The sequence below is a fragment of the Serpula lacrymans genome, assembly GCF_000218685.1.
Source record: "Serpula lacrymans var. lacrymans S7.9 unplaced genomic scaffold SERLAscaffold_1, whole genome shotgun sequence".
Lineage (NCBI taxonomy): Eukaryota > Fungi > Basidiomycota > Agaricomycetes > Boletales > Serpulaceae > Serpula > Serpula lacrymans.
In genome coordinates this window covers 4,762,923-4,779,213 of record NW_006763290.1, presented here as the reverse complement: position 1 = coordinate 4,779,213, position 16,291 = coordinate 4,762,923, and the positions used below count along the sequence as shown (strand labels likewise).

Genomic DNA, 16,291 nt, shown 5'->3' with positions numbered 1-16,291 from the left:
TACCTCCGACTTGGCCTTGGAAAGTCTTTCTTTCTAGGTGAAAAGCTGCTATCCTCGTTAGCTTCTCGATGAGCCAGTCAAATGATATATTTGATTATAATATCTAGCACTAAATGTACGCCTTGGGTCCTAATCTCATCTTCTTTACAGTCCGCCGTCTAACCCTCGTCACTAAATCTGCCAGTCGTCCAATAGATTTAAGGCCACTCTTGTTGAAATCATCCACTATCTCATCAGCAACCGCCCACTCTTCCCTTACCACCAGTCCATACAGGATGATATACCAGGTGTCATGTGTCATCTGGATCTTTCGCTTCACCATCTCTCTGTAGTAGCCCAACGCACTCTGTAGACCATGTGATTCTGGGTTATCAAAGCACGCTTGCAGTAGGATGTGATATGTCACCCTATTGGGTTGGATGCTTCTTGCCTTCATTCTGCCTAGGATATATTGTCTGCATTCCGCTGCCAGTTTCTCATTCGACCAAACGCCACGGTGAACACCTGCCAAGATGCTCGTATAAGTGACTTCGTTGGGCTGCGCCTCTGGATTCTCCTCCATCTTTTGGAGAAGCTCTATCGCTCCCTTCAAGCCCTGTTCAGTCTGTTCCCGAACTTGGTAGTCAATTATTGCACTATACACGGCAGCATTGGGCTCCACATTCTGCCGTTTCATGATATTCAGTACAATGTCCGTAGCGTCCGTGCGTCCAGCTTTGAGGAGTGCGGAAAGGATAGTCGAGTATGTGAACACGTCTCCACCCAGTCCATTCTCTGTAAGCTGTTTTAGGATGGACGACACGCCTTTGAAGTCTGCCCTCCTCCCGTAATATCGCAAGAGCGTGTTGTACGACACTATGTCAGGTTTGGGACTTTTGTCTTGCATCTTCTGCAGTAGTATCACAGCCTTTTCGTCCTGTCCGTTCGTAAGGAGACCGTGGAGCACGGTGTTGTACACGGACAAACTGTCAGATGATGAACCAACCAATCCTTTCGATGATTCGTTCTCGTACGATTCAAAATATTTGATGGCCTCGTCTGACCTTCTTGCATTGTAGAGAGTCGAGATTAAAGCACGATATGTCAAGGCGTCTGGTTTCACCCCTTGGCTTATCATCGTTTGCCATGCCTTTAACGCGTCATCAGCTTCTCCCATGCTGTCGTACCCATCAAGTAGAGCAGTCCACATAATGACGCCAGGCTGTGCCCCATGTCTGATCACATCATCCCACAACTTCTCTGCAAGGTCTCTGCGCCTACACTGCATAAATGCAGTCAGGAATGCCGCCCAACTAACTTCGAGAATGATGAGGGTATGGGAAGTGGCCTGATCGGTTCTCAGGGTTAGGTACGGTAGGGAACCGGATAGTCCGTCGATTACGGTCGAGTACAGCTTCTCGAGACGGGCTACGTTCTGATTTTGGGCCAATAGCGAAATCTGTTTCGATAAGAAGGACGGTTGTGATACGAGTCTTGCGGTGTCAAGCCGTCGTATGTAAGCTTCCACCTTGCGTCGAAGCGCCGCATCAGGAATGTTCAGCAAGAAATCCTTCACAGTAACCTGATTGATTCGGACGGTGGATTGCATGAAAGCCCGTAACGCGCCTTCGAACGAATCGGACATTGCATGGGCGGTGATGACAGCAAGAAGTATCGAAACCTTTGCAGGATTATATGGGATCTTTTCTGTATGCAGACCCAAAGCTAACCCGTTATCCTTTCCCGTCTTGTTTTCCACCGCAAGAGGCTCCTCCCACACTTCCTTAGTCCCTAACGACAGCAAATATTTCCCATGGAGCTCCAGCACGGCGTTAGGATCGCCCCGCCTTAGGTGAAACATCATGCATGCCTTCAATGCCTCAGCAGCACCTCCAGCGGCAGCTGCGAGGGCTATCTCCTCGATAAATTTGCGTTCGCGATCATCCCGTGCCTCCGCTGTGGGATCTGCACACAGGTCGGCGACTAGTTTTGAGTAGCCTTGAAGCTGGGGCCCGAGAAACTGTAGGAGTTTCTTCTCCTCCAGCCGAGTCCAATGCGTCCATGCGCCATGAATATCACGAGCCTTCAAGGCTTGACGAAGTTCCACTACAGTCTCGTTAAAGAGTGTGATGTCGGGATCTGCGGGTATGGGTGTGTCGGGGTTACTCAAAAAGCTAATTCTTTGCTTGATGTTCTGGCAAAGAGCAGGGGGGTCTTTGCCTTGGAGAGGAAAAGCAGCCAGCTTTTCCGGGTCCGGCCTTCGAGCCTGGAAAGACTTCTTGGGTGACGACCGGGGCGCACCTGAGCTTGCTAGCCTATAACCACAGACATTTGGCGCAAGAAAGTCGAATAAAAGAAGGGATTTAGGCCTGCAGCCGACATGGCGAAGCATAAGTACCAATGACTGGTTTATGTCTGTAGCTTGAAGAATGCGACCTCTGAGGGAGTAAAGCCACCAAATGGTGTTTGCATTTGTTATCCAACATGTGTCATCTCCGAGTCTCGGTCACGGTTGTGCTGCATTACCGCAGAAAAGTTCCATTACTTTGAACACTTCTGACAAGTCTGCAACCAAAAGTTCACAATGGGACATGGAAACTCTGATAAATTGTACATCACGCACGCAGAGCACGCAGGTGTCTTTGGACAGCACTCGTCTTCCTCAGGCTTCAAGACGTAAGTAGTTTCCTGCTTCAGTTCGAACATTGCTCAGAGTACTTGTAATCAATGTAGAAAGCAACAAGCACCACATCCAGGAGCCTTGACTCCGTTTGATTGCTGCGCTCTTTCCTTCCAGCCATTCGACCATCCTGTCTGTGCCCGCAACGCTGACGGTACAGGCCATGTCTTTGACCTCGTAAACATCATACCCTGGCTAAAGCAAGTCCTGTTCTTTTCTGCAAGTTTACTTCTCAGCTTGACGAACACTTAAAGGCAACATGACAACACCAACCCTATCACTCAAGAACCGCTATCTCCTTCCGACCTAATCACATTGAACTATTCTCGCAAGTCCTCTGGAGAAATACACGATCCCATATCTTTCAAGCCTTTCAGCGAGCATTCCAACATTGTCGCTATCGCCACTACTGGCAATGTTTATCTCGCTGACAGTATTAAAGGTGGCAAGGACCTTCTTGACGATGTGAAATTCAAAAGGTGCGGTTTTTCTTCGAATAAAGGGTATTCTGCTTAAGCTGATACGAACCGGGATACAGAGAAGATGTAATCACACTTCAAAACCCTCACGGTATGCCATCAAGTTCGGTCCCTACACCTGGTTCTGCTCCCGTTAAAAAGGAGGTTGAGAAGCCCAAGACGGTCGTGTCCAAAACAACCGTAGATATCAAGACTAAGGCCGCCGTCCCCTGTGAGGATACCTCTTAGTTTTTTTCACAACAAGAGGAGGCTCATGTCTACGCAATTGTAGGGAACGTATCACCGTATTCTAGTGGTCTGCCTGGAGCTTCCTTAACATCTACCTCTGTGGATCCTCAAACTTCTAGCTCAAAGCTAGTGTGGGATGAAGTATGCATGTTTTATGTAGTTTTCTTGATTTTCTGACTGTTGTATAATTAGGAGGAGTTAATGTTCGAGGATATGTCAAATGTTCCAAAGGGCAAAGGCAAGGAGAAGGATGTCGGGAAACGTCGTGCCTATGTCCGTGTTGTCACGAGCCTCGGTGGTTCGCTGAATTTAGAGCTTTTCTGCGAAAAAGTGAGTGTAGATTTTGATAGGGGCTTACACAAATACTTATATGTATATTTTCATAGGCTCCCAAAACCTGTTACAATTTTCTGATGTTAGCAAGAGCTGGGAAATATGATAACTGCCTTTTTCATAGGCTGATTCCCGGATTCATGGTAATTTTCCATTCTCATATGTATTTCGATCATTACTGACCATTTCTTCTATCAGATACAAACGGGCGACCCTACTGGTACAGGTGCAGGAGGGGAGTCACATTGGGGTACACCCTTTCGAGACGAGCATGATATGAAGGGCGCTGCAAAACACGATAGTCGCGGTGTTATTGCCATGGCCAACAAAGGCGCTGGAACGAATGGGTTTGTATATTCATCTTTGGCTTGTAACGCTTTCTGAACTCTTTTTTTAGGTCGCAGTTTTACTTCACATTCAAAGCTACCCCGCATCTCGATAATAAGCATACAGTCTTCGGCAAACTGGTAGGAGGAGAGGATGTACTCGATTTGCTTGAAAATTTGCCTCGCAAAAGTGGGACAGAGCGGCCTGCTAAATCAGTCCGTATAACGGAAATTGTAATGTACGTGACACAAATACCCTCAAAGTTATTGACATTGAATTGGGATTCATTTTCTAGCTACCAAGACCCATTTGAGGCGTATAAAACGCGTCTTGCGAAGAAACTGTCCAGGCGTGCTGAAGTTCAGGATAATGCAAAAGCTCAAACTGAAACTGAGAAAAAAGCTGGCGATGATATCAACTGGTTTGGATTAAAGGTCGGCACCACCGATTCGGCAATTGGGAATGGTACATCTGGCATTGGTGTCGGAAAGTACTTGAGTGCCAAGAGTGTTAAGCGTCCCCTGAATGAACCTGTTGTTGGTCAGAGCTATGCAGAGGAAGGGAAGAAGAAACGAAAAGTCGGCTTCGGGAACTTCGAAGCTTGGTGATCTGTAGTTATTTATCGTGTATCATATTGTTCTCAATACTTGTCACACAAGAGTGCACCGTTTTCTCGTTAGAACGCATTCGCTGCAACATATTCTTTTCCACTGAGCCCATCAGGACTAATAATACACATAATGTGCGTAGGAGGCCTAGGTAATATTTTCGTCACAAGTTCTTCACCGGCATCAGCTACAGCTACTTGAGGAAGAGAACTGAGGTGCACACGTTGAGCGCGACATGTCCATATGGTATTACAATCAACCGTTCTAGCTCTATAGATACATATGAATGATAAGGGCATTTATGCGGGAATAGCAACACGCCCCTGCTCCCGGTGTCGCTCTTCGCCTGAGCAAGTCAGCAAAACAGCACATTTTGACAGAACATATTTTCGTACCTTGCGGCAATGAAGGAACCGGCTGTGTGACTGGTACTGAAGGCAGGTTGACCCGCTCTTCGGGCCCTTCGCTCGGGACCTAAGCAAACGCGGGATGAATTTAGTAATACACTCTTTAGTGAAACGGAATGAACAGACAGCTTGACTCTGTAGTTCCTTCAATTCGGCTTGGACAGCATCTTCTTCGTCCAGCGATAGTTGATTTGACAGAAGTTCCCCGATTTCCTTTGAATGAACGTCAGCACCCAAAACGAATCCAAGGAAACACCAAGAGAGGACAGCATGCTCGTACCCTTTGATATTCCCTCGCTTCTTGTGTTTCTTCCAAGAGCTTCTCCACACTCTCGACATTCATTTCCCGATGTATTTCTTTAAGCACTTCGTTACCTTGCTTTAGGCCATGTAGCACTGATACTTCTACCAGCGAAAACTCTATGGTTGACACCTTGTTTCAAGGGATACGCTGATTACCAACTGAGTCCGATCTAGGGATGTAACTCGACGAACCAGCTGTTCCAGATTCTCTAACTGTGCATCTGTCTTCCCGAGCAGTCCTTGCTGATATTTCCTTCTCCGTAATGCTATGACAGCCCGGTCCTTTTGACCTGACGCTAGATGAGATTTGGCAATTTCATGTTCACGGTCCAAGATGACTTGTATCTGCCGCCAACATCAGAGAAGATAGAGCAGAAGCACACATACACACACGCACCTTCTTCTGGTATTGCTTCAGCTTATCCCTTTGCAATTTGAGACTGTGAAAGGAGTGGCGTATCTGTTTGGTGTCATCATATGTAAGAGACGTTGAAAGAGAAGACGAACTCCAGGATGGCACGATCCTGTGCGGTAACTTTAGGCGTTGACTGAATTGCTCCCATATCTAACGTTGGGAACGACACGTCCGTCGAATGTGAAGCCGGTGAAGTCGTAAAAGGTAATAATGATAAGTTCAGGTTCAAGTGCCAGTGGGCGGTCCGTAGTAGTTAAGGGCAATGCCGAAATCCTTCCAACTGGACCCGAATGACTGCAGTAGTAGCTTGGCGTCGAAAGTACTAGATAGTAGTAAAATTGTCATGTCTAGACCAGGTCAACAAATCCTATTATATAGTGTAGTACAGATAATTGAATACTCTACAAGCGTAAGTGTAGTTAAGTTGTACTTACGGATCAAAGCAAATTTAATCGCTGCACAACGAAATCAAACAGTACAAGAAACTATCTAGATAATCGGACTGAACCTGAAGGATCCTGAGAAGATTCAGATACATCCAAATCAGTGAGTGTACCAGTTTCATAATCTTTGGACATATGCCCTTGGCTTCGCGAATGTCGAAATCTAACCGAAGTCCCAGACGCGAGCATAAAGCTCGACACAGGACGCGATCTCCGAGGTAACAATTTTGGTCTAGTGAGTGCATAAAGAATGGTGTTGAAAAGGCCTGAAGATGCGAACAAGGAATCTGCGAAAGCAGTCACTCCGAATGGCACATTGTTGCTGTGAAATTCCGAGAAGCGTGCTGCTGCTATCGGTAGAACCTTGCACAAAAGTTAGGACCTACAGTCAGATGAAGCGACCGGAACAAAACATACTGTGATGATATAAACAGCTGGGTAACTGAAATGCCCTGCGTCAATAAAATGTTGTGAAGGTAAGGGACAATACTGTTACTGACAAGAGCATTTGCACTGCAATCGCGCTTTCATCTTTCCCTAACGGGTGCTGGCTATCAGTAGAATCTCGATTCTGACGCCGGCGTGGTCGATTCCTTGGCCACCGGATTGTTAATCCATCAATAACGATAATGCCCCTAACGACGAGTGCGAGGAAAACATAGACAACTATGTTTATGAACGCAGCAATCCAGAGCCATAGATATTCGAGACCTATCCTCTCGAAATTGTCACGTTTGATCCAACACCCTACCAATAGAGTATACCATTCAAACGATATGAAACACTTAGAGAGAGATAAACACGCTCACAATATCCAGTAGGACCATAATATTGGTCTTGCACTGCATTTGGTACCCCGACCATCAGCGCAACTACAATCCAGATCACGAGTAATACCACTAGCGCCGTCCTTGGTGCTGATGTCCATCGGAAAACCAGCACCTGAAGTGTGTGCAATGCTATTGCCTCCAAATAAAATCAACATCGTTACCGTCAATGTGATTTTCGAATGCGAGAACTTACTATTGTACTGTAACAGGTATTTAGATGCAGCGTTCATATTCCCAAACACAGTAGGCGTTAGACATACCTCATAGCAACTCCTACATCGCCCATCTGTTTGAATAGCCCTAGATATTGAATGTGTGGGTTAACCCCCACCGGACTATGTGGACCAAGGCACTGCACCTTGCGTTGTGCAAAACGAGCCGGCTGTCACTTGCTAAGAAGGTGAGTAGGCGAATTAAGTTAAACCGCCTTGCACTTCAGCAGATCGCAGTCTGCCAGACTCACTGCTTCCACAATCCATCTAATGTCCATGATGCCTCCTGGCAGAGCTAAACTGAGTATTTGCACACAGGAACTCTGGTAGGAACTTACCGATTGCTTGTATTAGATCGAATACCATCAAATTCAAAAAATAGTAGTGAATGTGTGTTTCAGTAGACCATCTACGCGATGCATTGCGGTTTATTGTGATGGCACTATACTGTATAACAAACAATATTCTAGTGAGTATCGTGGTGCGAGAAGTAAATCCTGGTTCAAGAAACTTACCGCGACATACGATAGCAAACTTGTGACAGCTATTGCGGACAGACTGGCCAGTTCTACGATGAAAACGAGCCCGAGTCGCGTACCAAAGCCAAAGAGCTGTGGTGATTCCAAGGACATGTCGTGTGGCCTGCAAGTTTTCTGGAAAGGCGCCAGCAGGTTCCCGAAGGGGCGAGAGGTAACATACGCCATATATACCGTCCGTCGATCATTCCGGGAGTCGAGGAGTATGCTTGTCCCGTGATTAGGGTATCAATGCGTCGAAACAGGTAACATTGACAGGATTGAACAGGCACTCACATGCAAGCTTGACCTCTGTCAAATCATTTTGCTAAGATATCACTGTATAACGTAGTGTACGTCGCGAACAGCAACCCGTTCGGCTAAGGTCCACACACACATGCGAGTTAATACTTTGTGATAGACACTAGATCAGTTGGATATAGATCGGAGCTTTGCAAACTATCCATTCCGGGAATGTATATTCGAGATTAGTCTAAAGATAAGGAGGATTCACTTATGTCGCACGAGGACAAGATAAAAATATTCACCTTGCTCAAATACGATAATCGCCCAATCATATCTCTTTAAATCAGCATGATGCGGTCGCGGAACGTCGAATTCCTTCTCCTGATTCTGAGATAGCAAGAAATGTTTTTGCATTATTATTTTTTAAGGTTTTATACGACAGTTTTGCTCGCGAGCTTGAAATATTAATCTTAGGACTGAAAGAAGTAGAATCGCAGACCGTCGATATCGCAGACCGCTGGATTAATGCTTCAAGGATAAGGCGAAATTTCGATGAAATCCTGTGTCTGTCATGTCCAGCTGAGGGTGGGAAAATGTCGGCGTTTAGAGCCAGAGTCTGTCTCTGTTAGGTGGGAAACCCCTCTTGTTCTCTTTCAAGGTCCCAAAAACACAAATTTAGATTGCGAAAAATCACCATCAAACCTGAGGTCAAACCACGCAAAATTCCAAGACACTGATTTTCATTCTCTATATGAACATTGAGATATTTTTTCAATTTAAAACACCATCGCCGGACAGCATTCAGGCGGTGGAGTTCCTGAGCCACGCGGGGTACCGACCGTCGATGATATCGTCAGGGTCGGGCATCGTGTAATTGGCGAAACAATCATAGTTGAAGTCGATCTGCCCAATTCGTTCGTGCATCGCGCTTATGAAGGTCGGCAGAGGACACAGCCCATCCTTATCCTCAGGACAGCCTCCGATACCGGTCATGGGGAGGACACCATCGTTAAGGATGAAGCGAATATGTGTAGGCTCTTCAGCAGCGGGACACGACAGGACTTGCGCTACGACGTTGCTAGCGAAAGGAGCAATTTGACTGGTGATATATGTCTAACGTGATCCCGTCAACTCCTCTTGAAAACACATATCATACGGAGACAAACTCACCTGGTTCTCGGGGATATGGTCAGTTGGCAAAGGACCATTCCCAGCCAGGACGGTGAAGTTAAGAGCAGTGATAACTACCAGAAGTTCAGCCCAGATTCAGTTCGCCGAATGGTGTACTTACTGTTGGCAATGACCACATCGTGCGTAGCATCGACGAAGATGGGCTGATACAGAGGGAAAGTGATGTTGTTACTGTCCAAAGTACTGTTTGTGGTACTGTTCCATTCGGTGATAGGAGTCTGGGTCAAGCGAGACACGAGCTCCTGCACATATCCCAGTCCGCTCGCAGCAGCTGTAGGTTGCCCTGGTCCTTCACTGTACCAGAAATCTAGTAGTACGGTTATTCAGCAATGTAAGCTTCCAAAAGCCTTTGAACGTTTATTACCAAGATCTATAATAGCATGAGAATTTACACGCAAGCTCGAGGAAGGATGTCTTACCATTCGCATACTCAAAACCTTTCCATTCCTCTTCAGTAAACAGATTACAGAACATTGAGTAGCCAAGTGCAACAGTCTAGTAATATATTAGCATGAAGAGGAGCGTAATAAATTGAATGACCTGACCTCGTATGCACACATTTCCTGCATGCTACCCAAATCCGATATTGTCAAATTCACTCCCTGAATCATGGGTTGCAATCGCGTCAGCGCAGATTGGAGATATATATTCGCCCATTTATCTGATTGAGTAGAACCGTAATATCCAATAGCGTCACTGTTAGAATTGTTGCAGGTGTCATAGGGCGCAAGAGTATTATTGAATCCATCTGCCTCAATGATGATCACTTGGTGGTAATCTTCTAGGTACGTCCGGACATCGAAGAAACCAGCAGCAAAGTTTAGTCTGAGGAAAAGGAAAGATGTTGTAAAGCAATCCACAGTTGACCATAAAAGCAGCTTACGCGCTATCAACCATTCGATCTACACAGAAAGATTCATTAGTTTAATCACGAAAGATTTTGTGGATTGCCCACCTTCTGAAGTAGTGCGGAAAACAGGAAGGTCGTTGAAACGTTTGAGCAGTTCACCATATCTAACCCTGAAACCGACACCATTGTTAAAGCTAAATTATGATAGTACTCAATTTTATTCTGTCCAGAACGCTCAAGACTGGTTAAGCTTACAGTCCTTCGCGGCCGAAAGGTGTCAGAATCTCTGCGCCAAGCTTGTACGTCCAAGTGTTCAAGAATTCAAGACTGCCCGTTGCATTGAAACCACTGCCAGTGGCAACAGAGTGAAGCGTAGCTGCGAATTGGGATGGTCCTGATCCGGTGGTGGGATAACGAGCACCATGACGGATGATGATGTGAGCTTGATTGAGGCCACAACCCTCAGGAATCAAAGGTGACGCGTCAGGCAAGCCAAAAGACTTGACCGAATAGAGAGGAGATAAATTCCCCCAATAATCGAACATATTGAACTCTTCTCCTTTGTTGTCTGCGGTGTTAGACTTTACGAGAGGGAAAGCACTTTTTATTTTTGTGAAACTGGGGGCAGTGGCGATAGCCTCGGCCTCATCTCCAGCTACAAACGAAAATTAGAGGGGGTATTAAGACGTGAAGGAAATTATCAAGTATACTTGGAGTGGGACCGGGGTAGCCTACTTGGGAAGCATCTGGGAAATAGGTGTCGATTGCAGTGTTCGTTGCACCTGGAGGAGGCCAAACTGCTGTTGAAGTGGCACCTGCATAAGAGGAAGCGGGACCTGGTGGAAAGCTAGGTATGGCTGCATATGATGCAAGTGGGCAAGCCACAGCGAGGAAAAGGTGGGCCAGCATGTTAAAATGCCTTCAACGAGTGGTTTTTTTACTTCTGGGGGTATTAAAGAATTTCGAGACGTGGTGCCACGGTCCAGGAACATTTAATAACCGATGGAAGACTGATATTATAAACAACAAATGCATGGACGAGGTCAAATATAGCGCTTGAGCGGCGGTACGAGCTCAATGTTCGAGGACATGCACACACGTTCGCTGAGCTATAATGGCAGACTGTAGTCAATTATAGCAGCACAGCACATGGACATATGAAACGAAGCATGAAAAATATATAAAGCGTGTTGCGAATGGGGAGAAAAGGTGAGTTTTATTGGCAATATTAATTCGTTGAATGCCGTTTGGGCAAAGGAAATCTAGAGAGAGAGCAAGTCGTGTGACGGCCAGTGGATCATCGCGAGTGCAAGGTCAAGAAAAGACGCTTGGCTATTAATATTCTTGACACACGGCCTGCCACAAAGAACAGAGCCACATCGTTATTTCGTTTTGTCTCAGCGCTCAGCACAGAAACTTAAACAGACATCGACCACAGGCCATACATCGCTCGGAACTACCTTCACATCCTTGGTGACGCACATCGACCGTGGTTCAGTTTTTATTCCCTCCAGTCGAGGCAATGCTGGCTATTGCAGTCGCTGCGAATGGCTTGCTCACTCTTGAGATGCCCGAATCCTTTTCTCAGAAATTTATCAACCTTGTCCTTGCAAAGTCGTCAATATCATGACTATATTCGCTTTGCAACCCCAGGTCTGCCTGAAACTGATGCGAACAAGCAATTGGAAACTCACATTTCCCAGGTGGCATCGCTCGTGTCGCATTGAACTCGCCGAAAATAGTCGGCATAGCAAACTCAAGAGGATCCAGGGGGTAATTCTTAGCATCATTCATCAAGGCCGTGTTCTCATCCGTTTCATCTTCAGCCATCAAGAGGACTACTATGCCTTTGCTTCTCTCTCTCTCGACCCAGGAGAGCTCAGTCAATCAGTGAAGAAAACAATGGGCGTAGATTGGAATCCCCGTGACGCATGTGACCTACTCGCTCGTCAGGTAGTATTCATGGGCATATATGATGGGTCAGTCTTTTACTCTCCCTTTCCATCCCTTTTCATCCAGACAAGTACATCAGACACGGTGGTTCCACGGTATCTCAATATCTCAGACAAGAACTCCACGGACTTCTTGAATCAGTGCACAAATCCGACATACCAGAGCTTTATTTATGGATAAAAGATATAGGTGGCTACTTCAAACGTTTCAAAGGCGGTGTACTTGCACCTTGGATACACAAATCAGAAGATACACCTGAACTAGATCTCGAAGCTCGCATCACACAAGCTTTCTTTGAAGTCGGTACGCGATGCTCCACGTACCCATCTTTTGTTCATCACTAATAGATCTTGCTCAGACAGACATCTCTCAATCGAGACAGAAGCCAGGAGCTGCGGTGCGACGGCTTCCATCGTTCTCCTACATTCCTTGGATCATCCAGCAACTCCCTTCTTCTCATCCGATAAGCTAGCTTTGACTGTGGCGCATTGCGGGTGGGTCTTTGTACTATCAATCTATCAGAGATGGTTCTTATGCTGCAACAGCGATACTCGAGTTTTACTATGCTCAACAACTGGAGGAGCCGTGTTCCCAATGACCGAAAATCATCGAGCAGATACTCGTATCGAGTCTATCAGATTAAGAAGAATGATGGGATCTGCATTGATCACAGATTCTTTTGGGGAGTCACGGTGAGACTATTGACTCCATGCCGTTTGTCTCAGGGCTAATACCGTTACGCAATGCCAGATGGATGGGCGCTTTAGCAAATACAAGAGCGTTAGTTTGATTGCATCATTTTCCACGCTGCTCCCAAAAACTGAGTCTTGTTCACAGAATAGGAGATCTCCAGTACAAGCGCTTCGGAGTGACACCAGAGCCAGAGGTCAGAAGTAAACTTTTGCGAGGTATGTGTGCGACGCGTGTCATGTACACATGATTTTTCATATGTAAGCAGGCCAAGACTGGGCCTACATCGTACTGGTCTCCGATGGCATATCATCTGTCGTGTCCGACGACGAGGTGGTCGATCTTGCAAGAGACGCACCTAATCCGAAAGTAGCTGCTCAGCGCATTCTCTCATTTGCAGAAGACATGGGCAGTGAGGATAACGCCACTGTCGTTGTCGTGCCCCTTGCGGGTTGGGGGAAAATTGAGGGCCCCGACAAAACCCGTGCTCTGAGAGACTACAGAAGGAGACAAGCAGGTTTGTTCTTCTCGTGTTCGCTATCGCCTAACCTAACTATATCGTTGTTCCAGTTGGCAGCGAACGGCAAAGAAGGATGTAGTTGGGTTGACATTATTGGACTTTGTCTCACTTACAATACTATCGTATTATTGGAAGATATATATTCCTTATTTATTGATTAACATATATAATCTAGCTTGACCTCATGCAGGCAATGGACTTTTTCCAGGGATCACGCCATTGGCAATGAGCACAATGCATGCGCTTGCAACGTTGATGACGAACGTTTGAAAAATATGTAAAGAAATCTTTTATTGTTTCAACAACTTTCAGGCACTTTATGCCACGAATTTATATAAACCTAACAAGTGCTAGATCTGCGCTCCAGCATGACCATCCGCCCGTGGGTCAGACCCAGCTGCCCATACAGTCCTCCCAGATACATCGACGATTTTTTGGATGATCTGACCCCTGCCTACCATACTTCTGCCAAACCCACTGATGACACGGGCTTTATGACCCATTTCTACGATACAGAAGTTCAGATTAGCATCACATAAGAAATTCCAAGTCGGTACTAGCCTCTCAGTTTCATAATGGTCTCAAACGGAATGTCATCTTCGAAGAACACTTCGCTATTGATATCTCCTGCAGAGTCTTCGTCTTCATCATCAGGGTCAGGAGTGCCTGATGATATACAGAAACGGGGGGCGTCAAGTGCTGCTTGAGCTGTAAAGCCGCGGAGCATGTTGAGAAGCACTTGAACGTGGCCTTGGGGCTTTGATGTACATGTTCCAACATATCCTAATATTACATCATGTGTACCATCGACTCACCTGCATAAAGCCTCCCATGACACCATATGAGAGAAATAGGTCGTCCCCTCGGAGTGCCATTGCTGGTATGATAGTATGATAAGGTCGCTTTCCACCCTATTTGCCATTTTGTCAGACTTCAAAGCTAGTAGATCCGGTCGCACAAACCTGCAAAACATTAGGATGTCCTTCTTGCAGGATAAAGCCTGAGCCTCTGTTTTGTAGAGTGAACCCACAACCCTTTGGGATAGCTATAAGGGAGATACTTATTATCTGTCATGCCTGGAGTTGAACCCAAGACATGCCCTACCTCCTGTTCCAAAACCTATAGCAAGATTATCAGGAATCAAAATTCGGAGCTTTTAGTAAATCGGTATACACACCAGCGTAGTTACTTTGAATGTAGCTGCAAGCATTACCCCACTGGTCGGTCACTTGTAGAAAGATGTTCAACTAAGAAAATGAAAATATATAAGTCAGACAATGGTACCGTACCTGTGAAATATACCGTGTCTGAAGAATTTACTGGGTTTCCCTGGAAAATATGACGTCGTAAACAAAGATCAAGTTGAACGAGGAATTATGAAATTACATGGATAACTTTATTCGTCTTGGCTGAATCAAATAACTTGGCACGACTGGCTAGGTATTCCTGTAAGACTCTTTAGCCCTTGGCTGGCGATGACGATACTGCTCTGCACTTACCTTGCTCAACATTTCCTCTACGGGAGTGTAGCTGAAGTCCGGGTCAGTAACGTAATGTTGAGTATCTTTAAATACACGATATATGAATCACGAGAAGATGAACCACAAAATAAATTTACCGGCAAAGGCAAATCTATATGCACACGATCAATATTTAGAGACAATGGAAGGTCGAAAATCATCCACACACCGCAAGGCCTCAATGAGTGTGTGTAGGTATTCTGGAGAGTTGTGTTCCATTTCCAATAAAGGCTTGGACCCGCCTTGTTCTTGAATGTGCTCTAGTATTCCAAGGGCCAGAAGAGCAGTGATACCTTGACCATTAGGAGGACACTGACGATACATTCAGGATTTATGGAAGCAATTGAATTCATAGTCGCCTACCTCGTAAACTGTCACTTCTCCAGCGTACGTGTACTTGATCGGAGTCACAAACGTCGTCTCATGTTGAGCGAGATCTGCGAGTTCCATCACACCTCCTTTACTCTTTATGACATTTACGATTTCCTGTGCAATGCGCCCTTTATAAAACCCATCTTTTCCTTGCTCAGCAACAGTACGGAAGGTCTTGGCTAGGTTAGGGAACGTCATGATTTGTCCGGGGAGTGGAGCCTTTCCGTTCAGCAGCATTTCATCACCGTTCGGAGACGCATTTCGAATCAGCTTCTCCGATCGTTGCCACTATTCGTGCAACAAAAAAGGCGTGAATATCATATCTGGGAAAGTTTCTCGCTTGAACTGACCGAGGCGCTGTGGATCTCTGACACTGGAACACTAGATGGTTATGAGATGGTATAATGGTTCACCAGCGAGTATCATGTATTACCCTTCTTCTGCTAGCCTTATAGCAGGCTCAAGGACCTCTCCTATGGTAAGCTTTCCGCTTCCAAACTTCTCTACAGTGTCGATCCAAGCTGCAGCAGCACCTAAGACATGCAGTCAGATTTTAATCGTTCTATAAATGTACAGAAGAAGGTACCAGGAACAGTGACAGAATTTAGATCAGTAAGAGGAATTTGGCGCCCCTTCAATCCATGTCGCCGCACGTACTCTAAAGTGAGCTTTTGAGGGGAGTGTCCTGATCCATTGAGACCCTTCACTTCCTTTGATTTGGCATCGTAGAAGAGACAAAATGCGTCACTGTGCAGCATATAGGTCACAGTCCTTCTGAAAATAAATGATAACATACCCGCCAATACCGCAACAGCTTGGTTCTGTGACGTTCAAAGCAGCGGATGTTGCAACTGCTGCATCAGCTGCAAATCAAGGTGTATGAGAACCCGATAAAGATGCACAAAGTTGGGACGTACCAGCATTCCCGCCTTTTCTTAATATCTCTAAACCCGCTTCTGTAGCCAATGGCTGAGAGGAAGATACTATTCCTTTGGTACCATATACTTGAGAGCGTCGGCTTGGGAAACGCTGCAGGACAAGTTCAGGCTGGTCGACTTTGCTCCAGTCAATGGTGATGGGCGACATTCCTCGTAGTAGATAAGGGAGAGGCACTAATGTGTGAGATTTGATATCACTACATCCTTTGTAGTACTTATGTGCATTATACTCAGGCTGAATGTTGACGGATT

The 16,291-nt window shown here is 45.9% G+C and overlaps 8 protein-coding genes across 8 annotated transcripts; 3 read left to right on the top strand and 5 right to left on the bottom strand.

The window, feature by feature from the left end:
* Positions 1–49: 49 nt before the first annotated feature.
* SERLADRAFT_455329 (uncharacterized protein) lies at positions 50–1,878 on the bottom strand (the record flags this gene model as incomplete). The annotated part of the gene is made up of 1 exon (XM_007312767.1): positions 50–1,878. One exon carries the CDS (start codon positions 1,841–1,843, stop codon positions 110–112), a length of 1,734 nt encoding a protein of 577 aa, XP_007312829.1.
* Positions 1,879–2,047: 169 nt separating this feature from the next.
* Positions 2,048–2,403, top strand: SERLADRAFT_455325 (uncharacterized protein; the record flags this gene model as incomplete). The annotated part of the gene is made up of 2 exons (XM_007312766.1): positions 2,048–2,170; positions 2,209–2,403. The coding sequence occupies 2 exons, from the start codon at positions 2,048–2,050 to the stop codon at positions 2,344–2,346; spliced, it is 261 nt and encodes an 86-aa protein (XP_007312828.1).
* Positions 2,404–2,456: 53 nt separating this feature from the next.
* SERLADRAFT_455323 (uncharacterized protein) lies at positions 2,457–4,729 on the top strand (the record flags this gene model as incomplete). The annotated part of the gene is made up of 10 exons (XM_007312765.1): positions 2,457–2,655; positions 2,713–2,863; positions 2,918–3,138; positions 3,198–3,349; positions 3,410–3,507; positions 3,559–3,696; positions 3,753–3,842; positions 3,898–4,046; positions 4,097–4,264; positions 4,322–4,729. 10 exons carry the CDS (start codon positions 2,564–2,566, stop codon positions 4,632–4,634), a joined length of 1,572 nt encoding a protein of 523 aa, XP_007312827.1.
* On the bottom strand, positions 4,720–6,033 carry SERLADRAFT_455319 (uncharacterized protein; the record flags this gene model as incomplete). Its single annotated transcript, XM_007312764.1, has 6 exons — positions 4,720–4,980; positions 5,030–5,254; positions 5,322–5,474; positions 5,537–5,689; positions 5,742–5,784; positions 5,852–6,033. 6 exons carry the CDS (start codon positions 5,905–5,907, stop codon positions 4,828–4,830), a joined length of 783 nt encoding a protein of 260 aa, XP_007312826.1.
* A 40-nt stretch (positions 6,034–6,073) lies between these two features.
* SERLADRAFT_455316 (uncharacterized protein) lies at positions 6,074–8,582 on the bottom strand (the record flags this gene model as incomplete). The annotated part of the gene is made up of 12 exons (XM_007312763.1): positions 6,074–6,565; positions 6,620–6,644; positions 6,703–6,949; positions 7,012–7,168; positions 7,226–7,232; positions 7,293–7,332; positions 7,391–7,424; positions 7,496–7,530; positions 7,583–7,691; positions 7,760–7,988; positions 8,057–8,252; positions 8,308–8,582. 10 exons carry the CDS (start codon positions 7,946–7,948, stop codon positions 6,245–6,247), a joined length of 1,164 nt encoding a protein of 387 aa, XP_007312825.1.
* A 137-nt stretch (positions 8,583–8,719) lies between these two features.
* Positions 8,720–11,380, bottom strand: SERLADRAFT_455314 (uncharacterized protein; the record flags this gene model as incomplete). The annotated part of the gene is made up of 10 exons (XM_007312762.1): positions 8,720–9,118; positions 9,176–9,249; positions 9,297–9,503; positions 9,561–9,566; positions 9,616–9,691; positions 9,742–10,021; positions 10,080–10,098; positions 10,152–10,240; positions 10,302–10,701; positions 10,757–11,380. 10 exons carry the CDS (start codon positions 10,953–10,955, stop codon positions 8,807–8,809), a joined length of 1,662 nt encoding a protein of 553 aa, XP_007312824.1.
* A 38-nt stretch (positions 11,381–11,418) lies between these two features.
* On the top strand, positions 11,419–13,417 carry SERLADRAFT_455313 (uncharacterized protein; the record flags this gene model as incomplete). The annotated part of the gene is made up of 10 exons (XM_007312761.1): positions 11,419–11,699; positions 11,750–11,819; positions 11,873–12,025; positions 12,079–12,302; positions 12,358–12,493; positions 12,545–12,691; positions 12,750–12,779; positions 12,837–12,907; positions 12,958–13,206; positions 13,260–13,417. The coding sequence occupies 10 exons, from the start codon at positions 11,594–11,596 to the stop codon at positions 13,286–13,288; spliced, it is 1,215 nt and encodes a 404-aa protein (XP_007312823.1).
* Positions 13,418–13,551: 134 nt separating this feature from the next.
* SERLADRAFT_444513 (uncharacterized protein) lies at positions 13,552–16,187 on the bottom strand (the record flags this gene model as incomplete). The annotated part of the gene is made up of 17 exons (XM_007312760.1): positions 13,552–13,714; positions 13,771–13,966; positions 14,025–14,120; positions 14,172–14,254; positions 14,314–14,328; positions 14,387–14,437; positions 14,499–14,538; positions 14,596–14,655; positions 14,709–14,773; positions 14,828–14,841; positions 14,899–15,041; positions 15,093–15,389; positions 15,452–15,482; positions 15,535–15,634; positions 15,688–15,848; positions 15,898–15,964; positions 16,019–16,187. 17 exons carry the CDS (start codon positions 16,185–16,187, stop codon positions 13,560–13,562), a joined length of 1,743 nt encoding a protein of 580 aa, XP_007312822.1.
* Positions 16,188–16,291: the final 104 nt, after the last annotated feature.